Raw genomic sequence first — 12055 nt, forward strand, 5'->3', positions numbered from 1 at the left:
GGCTCCTGTGGAGCTTCACCATCATCCTGACAGCCACTGTCACAAACCTCTCTGTCCGTTTTCTTCCTCACTCTCCCAGAAAGCCCCTCTTTGAGAGAAAAGCCAAGATTAAATACAGTTTTATATTCGGTCATGAAAATGGACCCACCTCTGCTGTCCCCTCATTTTAACCTCACTAGCTCATCACTTCACAAATACCAATCTGTGGAGCTTTGAATATGTTGAGATTTATATCCGTGCTGTCCCATGAGATGTAATGCCTCCTGAATGTCCATTCATCCTTGTGCATCCCCTGGGGACAAAATCAGAGTCAGAGCACTATGAGAAGATTGACAGACAACCATTTTATGAAATTATTTTCAAGAGGAAAATGTCTGCCAAACATCTCTCAGACTTAAAAAAAAAACCAACACCAGTTTGTGTCTCCTACATTTCTGACCGGTCAGCCAAAGATATTTTTTATATCTCTATAAAATACATATTACATATGTGTATGTAATATTTTAATATTATATCTTTACTATCATGTTATTTCAATATTTATATATTGTTTTAATAAATATTTATACATATAATAATATATATCAATATGTTAAATATATTTATTATTTAAAGGCCACAGTTCAAAAAGTCACCCAGCTGTGTTGAAAAAGAGAGAAGAGTAATTTTTACAGAAAGTGGCCTTTGCCTCTTCAAAGCTGGGATTGCCTTCTGGAAACTTTCTTTCTGGTCTTCAAAAGTTTCAGGAGTTAAGTTTAACTTTGTTCTTTCTCTATTAAAGGGAAAAGAAAAACAAACATTTTCTTGGAAAATATAGATTGCCTGTATTAATGACAGTGTAAGCATGCACATCCTCAAACTGTTTTCTTCCAGATAGTCTGATCCTTCAATTTAACATGTATTACTCAAAAAAGAAAACCCATTTCTTTTCCTTTTCTTTGGATGGACTTTGCCTGTATTAAAACTAGCACCTTTTCTGCAGTGCTCCTACCTAACCACATATTCCCTGTCCGGTATTTGTGCACCCATTGTTCCTCTTTAGCCATAGAATATTGCACTTCTCCTTCCTTTCCTTAAAGGTGTTCTCTCACATCAGATTCAAGTGTTATCTGTACTATTTCATGACATGATTTTATTCCTATGCTTTTATCTTGTTCCTTTATAACTGCAACCTTCTCTAATTTCTACTTCCGTATATACCTTCCATGTTCTCTAGTCACATTTGTTTAACACCCTTCCTTCCTCTGATTCAAGGCCCATTAACTATTGAAACACAATTTCTGTGAGGAAACTGACAGTCACAGACACAAAATCTCATCCCAGGAGATCTTACTTACCACAGAGTTTATTCAGGCCTCCTTTCAGGAAAACCAGTTTGCATTTTTGCTCCCTGCATTCTAACCATCATCAGCTACAGTATTGCATGCTCTCATCCAAACTGCTTGCAATTTCATATTCCAGAAGTGGATCTGCAATGACTTCATCTCTCCTTGCTTTCTCTGCATTAAAAGATCAGTAAATTCTTCAGCTGTCCTGCTAACAAAGTGCAGGTACCTCAATGCACATTCCTTTTTCTCTGCCAGTAACCCAGGTCATTTGCAGCCCCTTCAGTAACAGCCCATATGTTAGGTCCACATTATTATCATTATCCCCTCTATTTCTTGCACTAGTATAGAAATTGAGAGGCATGGTCTACGTAGTACCGGGCTATCTTGAAATCTACAGTACAGTCCTTATTAGGTTTACACACCAACTTGCAAAAAATATCTTTCTCTTGTGAGAAGTAGATTCCAGCCTTATCCTTGGAAGGATGTTCTGAGAAATAAACACTCCCACTCCCAAAGGACACACACATTCCTGTGGATGGACATTCAACTAGACAGACAACAAGATGACTGAGTGCTCAAGCAGCCACATTAAATAGTGATATGATACAACAGCAAGTAAGTTTTTGGCCTTTATTTGAAGGCTTTTAACAGTTACAGTAAGAATTGTCATTGCAAACCAGGAATTTTTTAAAAAATTGAACAATAAAAGTTAAAAAAACATCACAAGTCCACCTGCAAGTAAGACATGTTGGTACAGAAAGGAGATGTGAGCTTTTGCTTCTTCCATTCTGTTCATTTTTCAAACATCTGATAGAACTAAGATACTAAGAAAGATTGGATGCTATCAGAATTGTTCTGGCAGGTGAGCATTTAATATTTAACAGCATATACTGTACCAGTGTAACAGAGTAGCTATGTTAAGTCTATGGGTTTGAGTTGGGCTTATTGTTGTTATTTTCTTCTCAAAAAGGACATTAAAAAACAGATTATGCCAAGATACCTATAATGTAGTCATAAGTTGACTACATGAGTTTGTCCTCATTCTATTTATAACTCATCTTGGTAGCAAAGAAGTGACATAAGCAATTGGAAATCTTAGCAGCATTTGACTTGCAAGACTGCAGTTTCAATTTAGTTTTATAATGCACGTCCAATAGGTCCACACACTCAACAGTCTCACAAGGCGCACTAGCGGTATTTCTGACTCATCATTCTCTTAGCATAAAAGGATATTTACTTGCTTTGCTAGCAGAGATCAAAATCAACCTAACGTAACCCATCTGATGACTTGGGTGCTTCACAGTTCCACACGTTCAATCCTGTTAAAAAGAGACTTGAAGCAATCAGGTCCCAGTGTGCCACTGGACGGCAAAGAGCAGATGTGCAAGAAGTCCTCTTCAAATTCAGCCACATGCTATTGCCATCTTTTGCTTTGAGTTGCTGGAATAACGGAATATTTAGAGTCGAAAATATATGCTTCCGACCTCAAAGCAAGTAAGTAATGGTAAAGAAGATTTTATGTGCATCAAAACCCCCGTTCTATGTCTGCACTTCTGTAGTCCAACACCAGTTTTGAAATACAGTAGGCAATGCCAGCAATGCCTATTCTTTAGAATAAGGCATCCATAGAGCACTTCGGGGGCAGGGAGTGCATTCTCCAGCATGTTAGAGAAGCCCTGCAGGGAACACTTCCAATTTCAAGGTTAGATATGTCACATAAGTACTTCTCCGAAGATGCTGGTCTGTGCACACATCTGTGACAGTAACATTTAAGCTCTTCTACGAAACACACTTCAGATGAAACAAATCAACTAAGTTTACAGTCGATCTGTCCATAGAGACTGGTGACAGATGCAGTTAACATTTGTTTATAACTAATAACCAGCGCTTTCAGTTTTAAAACACTTTAAACACACTTAAAGTCATGTGACAGCATTCCTGATACACAGTCCCATTTTCACACCCTTAGAAGGGGGAAACCAACAATACACTCACATTTCATCCACTTGTAGGAGGGGGGGAAAAAAAATATAAAAAAAACCAAACAAACCAAAACTCAAGCAATGGTTTCCCCCAGCACACTCCAAGGAAAGTTTCAATATTACTGCTACTCAAGTTAGCAATGACTATAGCTAGGACTGGAGAATGAAAGCTGATATTCCAGGTCCTGCAAGCTTCATCATGAAAACTATCACGAACTTCAGCTTTGCCTAATCATACCTGAAAGCATGAGACTCCAGTAGACATGACACTCTTGAAATACAGAACTTTATTTAGAAACTGCTTAAAATAGAAAAACCCTGTCAAGAAAAATCCAAGTCAAATATGGTTTCTCAGTAAAATGGAGTTTTAGGGCAACAAAAGTCTAAAAGGCCACAAGAGAAATAGCACCACTGCAATTTTAAACAATGGCTAGATACTTGCATTTTTGGCATTCACTGAATTTGGGTTTTTCTCTGAATTTCACAAAGATTCATGCACTACACAACAATTACCATAAAATGCTCTCCTACACACATTTTAGGACAAGCTACCACCAGAAACAAATGAATACAAGCACAACAGGACTGATCAATCTCAGTAGTGAAGGGGGATCAGAAGTCTTGCAGGATCTTGCCAAACACAACAGTAATGAGGGGCATGATAGCAAAAAAGGACAGTTAAGGAAAGTACTTTAAATATTAATATTTAAGTTAGTCTCAGTACTGTATTTTCTGCAATAACATTAGCTCTGTTAGCCAGCATCTTTTAGTTTTTACCCCAGAAGACTACTGAACTGGCAAGTATTATTATTAGATATGGCCTGGTTTAAAAGGGGGAAAAAAATGGAAAAAAGAGACAGAAAAATTATCATCCTCATGTGCTCGATTCACTTCCATTCTAAGATAGTTGCACAGTGCAAGTCCTGTTACAACTGTTGGATTTGATCAGCATTCCTTGGGATGGGAAAGAGAAAAGAACAAGTGAGAGACCAAAAAGTATACCAACAAAAATAAAAAGAAACAGGACAAATAGAAACAAGAGCCAGGAAGGAAAATTACTTCTGAAGAACATTTTAGGCAGTAAGACTGGATGCCCTTTGCTTTTTTTGTTGTTTTGTTTTTCTTACAGAAAACACAGTACATTTTGGCAAAATCATGAGCCACAATGCCATAGAAAAAGGCTTTAGCACTCTTCAAGGTAATTTATGTGTCTCAGCTGTTCATACTCCCTCTAATCTTGTGACAGGCAACGTTAAGGCCTATTTCATCGAGAACTAATCACTTAGTAAGCAGCTTTACATAGGAATGGAGTTTTGTTTTAATAGCCCCTTTTGAGCACTTGCTGACAAAGTGAGATTGCCATGCAAGGCCTCTCAGACAGCAGTGAATGGAGTTAAACAAACGTCTACCCCAATATGAAGCACATAAAATCTCCTGTCACATTACTTCAATTTGGCATATGGAAGCATATTTTAAATACTCTTAAGGCATTTTATTATAATTTCTGTGCTGCAATTTCACATTAACTCAATCTTTCTGTGAGTCAGAGTCTTTAATTTCTCTACTACACACCACCTTAGATACAAAAAGAGTCTTCCCACAAACCAGTGTTTTACCAGCAAACCATTCTGCAACAAGTTCCAAATATTCAGCCTCTTGCTCCCTAAATATACCACCTAGATGTGAATACTGCTCTGCTACAAAGTGAGAAAGAGCTCCTAACTCAAACCCACTGTAAAAAGTGAAACTTCCGCAAAGTGCACTTTAAGAAGAGGTACTTTTTTGCTTATGAAAAGAAACCAGTGAGTCCTCTAAGAATAAAGTGGAGTATTTTACAGTTAAGCACATGATCTGGGGCAAAGAATTCTGATGTTGCTGCTCTGCTGGTACAGTATGTGGTCTGTTAATACTCTTCTTGTTCCTCCTGCGGTGCTCCTTCGTCAGGTATCACAAAGCCTTCCTGAAGGGGAATAAAACAAGTGCTTTAATGAAAATCTGATGTCAAACCAGTTCCTGGCTACTCTGTATGTTTGGGTTTTTTTCTTTTTACTTAGGATAGATACCCTTAAGTCACCATTTACAGTGTCAAGATATATTACCAGAGGAGTTATTTTCTTCATCTTTGATCTATTTGTTACATACTCTTCATTAAAGGCTAACCTTGTTTGTTTCCTGACTATAATTATGTTATCTGTTTCTTTACTACAGGAAAAAGCTAGACCATAAACCTAAAGGGGGGAGAGAAAAAAAAAAAACAACCAACCAAACAAAAAAAAACACCAAAAACCAACCAAGTAGAAAGAGAGGGAGCCCTGGAAAGCAAACCAGCTTCCAGTTACAAGGGGAGGGAGGAACTATGCAATAGAATTTATACCAGACTACTTACATCTGTGGCATAAAGAATTTCCACAATCCTCTGCAACACTGGATCATTCTCCCCTTCATTCTCCTGGCAGATCAATTCAATGTTCCTCAATTTGCCAAAGTAGAAGTCTCTCTCCTTCTCCAGATCTTCAACAGTAAGTTTCAATACATTGATCTGCCAAAGGGCATCAATAATAATATATCCACCAAAAACAGAATTCAGTATTATCTATTCAAAAGGCAGGGTCCCCAAAGTTCTCAGAAGGCTGTTAATAAGCAAAGCACTTCAGAAGTAACCAAGATGGGGGCAGGGAAGGGGGACTGTGAGAGGAGGAAAAGGTCTATTTCTCAAATTGTGATATTATTGTCACAACAAACACCCAGTCCAACACATGCAATACCACTTGGAAATTCTAAAGGCTTATTACATGAAATAGGTAAAACACTAACCGCCTGCAGTTTTCTTTGCTAACACATTCTTGCAAGACAACTCTCACACTGATGACAGTTTTAGTTGTATTACATTCAGTATTTCAGTGAAGTAGCAGCTGCTCATAGCTCAGTTGGAATGCTGTGATAGCTGAAACACAGCTGTGGAAATACTTAAAAACAATGCTATGTGTGATATGGCACATACTAGGTTTAAATGTCTGGGTACTCATGTACTGCAGAAGGGGTTTCGCTCCTATCAGGAGAGCAAGACTATTATAATGAAAGCTTCCGATTAAGTGATTTTAAATGAGCTTACTAGATTCAGATCATTTTCTTCCATCTGCCTGACCCAGCCATTTCATGCTATTAAAAAAAAAAAAAATCTGCACATAAATCTATAAAGCAGAGGTCAGTACACAGGGCCATTTTGGTCAACACACCTGCTCAATCAATCCTGCTGATTCATCATCTCCTGCAGCCTTTTTGACCATTCCACTACCAGTTTTTGGAGTTGCTGCGGTCCTCTGTGTAACAATGGGCCTCTGGGGGGCTGCAAGATTAATTCAGTATTAGTTCCTCTCAGAACATTTTCTTCCTCCTATAAAGGTACTAACCCCCTTCCAAACATGCTTAGGCATGTAAGAGTTTGAAGATATGCTCCTTCCTTCTTCTTGACTCCATGTGACACGTCTTTTTTTTTTTTTTTTTTTGGCATGTGTTGGCACCAATCCTTGCCATTTTCTCTTTTAGAGAAGATTGTTCTTTCTGTAGCTCCCAGATAACTGGGTACTACAGGATGACTCAGTGTTTGAAGCCTAGCATCTCTGAAACAAGATGCAAAATACTATAATTTCATACACTGATTTTAAATAGCAACCAGTCTTATTTTCCCCAGAATTTTTTATGATCTAGATAATCTTTTAATTATTTTCTCTACCTGCACTGCTAGAACTGAGAGATTTCTTGGGTTTGTTCACAACTGGAGCAACAAGGTTTGGTGCTACTGTCTCTTGGCCTTGTCGAGCAGCAACAGGATCATACTCCTTCCCATCATAGTTTGCATCAAAAAATTTTTTGAACCATTGAACAAATTCAAAGTTGTCCTGAAATTTTCCTTTCACTAGTTTGTCCACAGGAATTATCTGGAGGGAGGGGAGAAAAAAAAAAAATAAAGTCAAACTCATATTAAGGGTAAAGAACCTCCCTCTCTCTTTATATATAAAGTTTTAAAATTAGTGCACTCAGAAGATATGCAAATGTAATTCTTTGTCTGGTCTAGATAAAATCTTCCTTGAACATAACTCTATGTGAAATAGTAGGATTTTTTTCTAATAATTGGAATTAAAAACAAATCATGCCTTCGCTGTAATTTTAAATAATTCTGCAGCAAGGTTTCTGCTACACAAAACTTCTTTCTGTAAAAAGGCTCATCCAGTGCTAGCTTTCATGAATCTGAACTGCTGACCAATCTCATAGACTGCTAGCACACAGAACTGCTACAAGATCTGAACATCACCTTTTTAGTAGATTGCAATTTCAGTTTCTCTGGAATGAGGAGTATAGCTGAAGATTATTAAGAAGATGCAGCAAATTGTGAAGTCTTGTCTGTAGGCCACAAGCTGAGAGTCCATGACCTGGGAGGGGCCGGGAGCCATTACCAAATGTGGTCATTCAATATTTGAAAGCATGACTGGCTGTCCAGTTCTGGACATACTGCATAAGCTACTTCCCCCAAGCAGAAGACCGATCCGATTAAGTGTGTGTTGAAGCCGCTAGCCAACACAGAATGAGAAGCCTTCTTAAAGATAGTAAGAGCTTTAACACAGAAATGTTCTGCATCACACCAAACATGCTGTCAGTAACTATTACCTAGATAAATCACCCTTCCACAAGCATAACTATCATTCGATCTGAAAAAGTTTTTTTCATGGATCTCATTTTCACTAGCTTAAAATTACATATTCTAATACCTGGAGGTATTCAAAAGACATGTCAATGTGGCACTTAGGGACATGGTTTTGTGGTGGACTTGGCAGTGCTAGGTTAACGGTTGGACTCGATGAGCCTCTTAAAGGTCTCTTCCAACCCAAATGACTTCTATATGCTTGTAAAGAGGAATTTGAAATCCTTAGGACTATCAAACCAGTAGGTTATAGGAACATACCTGGTACAAAGATGGTTCAAACAGGAAACTCACATAAACCTTAGCTCAGAAATTTCAATATTAGTCTGTGCTACATAAGTTGCACAGAACTAAAATGGAAAAAATTCATCTCATCATTAAGACTGGAAACCTAACCCTAGCTGGAGTAAAGCAGATAGTCTCCTAAATCAAATGAGGACCCCAATGCAAACCAAAATCAAAAGCTTTAAGATTTATAAAACCAGAAGCAAACTGTTCCCAGATTTTTCCAGCTCTAAATTTGAAAGTACATTCCATCTACTTTGATACTAAGAGCACAAAGAATCAGTTACAACCCAGCTTACTTTGTCAACACCCATTCGTTTAAAACCTGCTTGTAGAACCTTGAAGTTCTGAATGTACTCATGTTCCAATTTTGCCTGAAACTTCACTTTCTTGAGCGCTACAGAACCTGGGAAGAGCATATCCATAAACTGACAGTATGCAGCACCTGCCAAAAGAAAAAGAATACAAATCCTATGATGAAACAAGTCAACTCACAAGCCTACGTAAGTAACTTTTCAGTCAGGTCAGCAAACTATTCATTCAGCAAAGTGACTCATTCCTCAGGTACACAATCCCTTAAAGGCAACAAAAGCAAGAAAACAAGAACCTTCAGTGTCCTTTATTGGTGCAGCATGGCCACAAATAAGCTTAAGTGAGCTGCAGAACCAAACTTTTGGTCTCATGACTTGAGCTCTTACAGAGAAGAGCAATCCTGCCTCCACGGGTCCAAGAGAAAAGAAAAAATCCAATGAGTAATTTGATTTTCCTTTCTTCATGGATATCAGTGCAGATCTGAGATGTTACATGTGTTTAACAGACATGTAATCTCCTCTTATCAACATTAATAGAACTTAACTAGAAAAATAATTATTCTAAAAATTATATTTAATCATTATTAAAATAGTGATACATTTACTTACTACAAACAGAACCTATACACAATCAAGGTGCCCTCAAAGGTAAGAGGTCAAATTAAGCTGGATTATATTTAAATCAAGCCTTAATCAAAGAACTGAAATAATTTAGTGCTTCTTTCTATTAATTTTAAATCCTTCATGTCCTTCAATTCAGCTCTTACTGTAATAACAGCAAAACAGGGATTCAGTTCAGCCACAAAGAGCAATCACCTCAAAAAAACCCCTAGCTTTTGTAGAATATACACACCCAATTAAAAAAAAGATATTTTTAAACTATATCTTCACTCTGCAGTGATGATATGCAACTGTGTGCCACTGAAAATACAAGCGCAACATTCCGAGCATTATTCCCCCCACCAATATCAATGAATTAAGCGCACACAGAGAGGAATGGGAACCTTAACCTAAAACACCAAACAGCTACGTGACAAGCTTTTGTGAGCTACCTAAAGGCCAAGAAGTAATACACCATGGTGTTGCCCTAAACTAGTCTCTTCATCTCAGCCACAGGTAACAAAGTCCTATGTTGTTCACTTTCTATCAAGATACTCTGCAGGTCTTTTGGGGCACCCACTTTCACCTGCTACTAGATGACTACTGCTCATCCACTGGTGCAAATAAAAAAAAAAAATTCTTGCCATTTGATATTCACTGTCTTTCAGTTCACTTGCTGAAGAATTCCAATGCCCAACTCAAAAACAGATGACTTGCCAGAAATCAGGGTTTTGCTAAGTAATGGTAGTCTAACGGATAAGTGCAAAAAAAAAAAAAAAAAGAGATCATAGCATAAGCCAAAGGTCATCTTTTGTGCATTTATGCAACCTCAAATTGCTGCTGTCACTACTGTCCTTGCCAAAGGTAACAAAGCAAGCTTGGAAACTCCTGTTTTCACATGACTATGACAGACAGTGAAAGCCACTTCCATACCTGCAGAGGCATGAAGCATTTTTGCAGACACGGGAAAGGGACATTACTCAGCGCATGCCACATCAACAGCTCTCAGTCTTTTCCTGAAAACAGGTGAGCTGAAATTCTGCAGAGCCAGCATTCATTATCCTCACTTCTCAAGACAGAGCTCTCGCAGCATTCAAGATTCATACCAATTCTAAGCAAACTTCTCAGCCATATAAATCAACGCTGCACACGACAGGTTTTTTTAACCTGCCTATCTGAAAGCACACAATGCTTACCATTTCCCTTACTTCTGTGGTTGTAGATCTTTAGTTCCTTCACCCTTACAGTTTTTCTCCACCATCTCACTAGACAAAAGCCACTAAGAATACCTGTCAGATGTCTACTGTAAGTCCCCTGCTTCTCTGTAATCTTCGTGAATGTTTCTTCCATGGACTCAGCCACTGGCTATATTCACAGTCCCAAACTTATTTTAAGTTTACTCCTGCTTTTATTCCACCTCCGTTTTCCACATCTCTCATTCTGTGAGCAACACCTTATCTCAAACTCACTGTACAAGCTGTGCTTCCACTTTTCACCAAGTCCCTTTCACCTGCCTGTTGCAGTTATCCAAATCACCATCTTTTACCTAGGCTGCATTTTTAGCCTTGGGTTTTTTTCAGCTCTTACTCCATAGACTATTATCTTCTATTCGTTCCTACAAGCCTCCTCCCACACACACACACTCCTCCCTGTGATGACACTTGACTCCATTTCGGTACCACAATCACTTCCCCTTTTCTGCCTACAACTCTACCCAAGATTCAGCTGTGCTGAAGTCAGCCCAAGCCAGAGCAAGCCAGGGTGACACAGGCTGACACACTCTTTTACCATAAGGAGTTGTAAAGTCCCAAAGGTGAACCCAAGAGTCACCAGTACGCCTTCCTCACACCGCTCCTTCTGCCCAACCTCCCAAATCTCCTCATAGCTTTCTTCCATAAGAAATCACATTTGTTTATGCTACTTATTATGCTTGTAAGACTTACTCTATCCATCAAGACTAAATGCTTAATCCCCTCATTGGAAAACACACTCTCCTAAGAGTCTTTTTTTCACATTAACCCCCATTCCTTCTTATTGCATCTATGCTGCAGTGAGTCAGAAGAATATGCCTTTTCATTGTGCTTACACTATTAACAACCATTTCAATAAACCTCTAGCCATAACCAGATCGTAACACTGACCACGAATCTGTTCATACCAGGAATTAAGCCAACAGCAGGGCTATAGAAGGCCAGCACGGACGGTTCACAGGGTGCAGCCATACCTCTGCAGAACTAGGGTGCACATCAGATTTGGAATTCCCCTCACGCTGAGCCCCCTTACCTGAGCACAGCTGTTCGATCTTTGTCAGGGTCAGCTGCAGAGACTCATTGATCCATGCGAGCATGTCATGTCGACTCAAGTTATCGCTGGTCACTGAAGTAGAATACACATTAACTGCCATTTTCTGAAAGACAGAACCAAAGGCGTAAGCACCACGAATGTTAACACCACACGTGTTCATCGCTTGTGTTAAGGCACGCTCCCTAGGCTGCAGCCGAGGCCCTTCCTCCTGAGCCTTCAAGACACAACAGCCGAGCACAACATGATGCACAGGAAACGCGATGAAGCTGTCTGCTGCTAACAGCTGGGAGGACCTTACTTCATCACAACTGTAAAGGACACGGGTTCGTGCTTTTTGAAGAAAAATTAACACCAAGGCACTCACACGGACACTCTGATGAAAGGAATCACGGCTGCGGCAAGTTTTTCGTCCCTCTCATCCACGCCAACAACCCAGCACGGCCGAAATACTTCCTGGTCGACCACGGTATCTCTCTCCAGGGAGAAATACCAGCGGGCGGGCGGTCCCCGCCCAGCCCCGCCGGCACAAAGCGGAGCCGCCGCCGC

The 12055-nt window shown here is 39.3% G+C and overlaps 1 protein-coding gene across 1 annotated transcript; it reads right to left on the reverse strand.

The window, feature by feature from the left end:
• Positions 1 to 1924: 1924 nt before the first annotated feature.
• Positions 1925 to 11963, reverse strand: MAPRE1 (microtubule-associated protein, RP/EB family, member 1). Its single transcript, XM_010569376.1, has 7 exons — positions 11874 to 11963; positions 11489 to 11612; positions 8594 to 8739; positions 7044 to 7248; positions 6547 to 6656; positions 5697 to 5849; positions 1925 to 5270 (listed from the first exon to the last, which is right to left on the reverse strand). Exons 2-7 carry the CDS (start codon positions 11607 to 11609, stop codon positions 5214 to 5216), a joined length of 792 nt encoding a protein of 263 aa, XP_010567678.1. The 5' UTR covers positions 11610 to 11612; positions 11874 to 11963; the 3' UTR covers positions 1925 to 5213.
• Positions 11964 to 12055: the final 92 nt, after the last annotated feature.

Source organism: Haliaeetus leucocephalus, unplaced genomic scaffold (genome assembly GCF_000737465.1).
Source record: "Haliaeetus leucocephalus isolate CR32 unplaced genomic scaffold, Haliaeetus_leucocephalus-4.0 Scaffold273, whole genome shotgun sequence".
NCBI classification, from domain to species: domain Eukaryota; kingdom Metazoa; phylum Chordata; class Aves; order Accipitriformes; family Accipitridae; genus Haliaeetus; species Haliaeetus leucocephalus.

Excerpts from the sequence above, each read along its gene's own strand:
- MAPRE1 (XM_010569376.1), bottom strand. The coding sequence starts at position 11,609 with ATGGCAGTTAATGTGTATTCTACTTCAGTGACCAGCGATAACTTGAGT. Across the intron at positions 8,740-11,488 it reads GATCGAACAGCTGTGCTCAG|GTGCTGCATACTGTCAGTTT; the intron begins GTAAGGGGGCTC and ends TTCTTTTGGCAG. Across the intron at positions 5,850-6,546 it reads CAGCAGGATTGATTGAGCAG|ATCAATGTATTGAAACTTAC; the intron begins GTGTGTTGACCA and ends GCCCTTTGGCAG.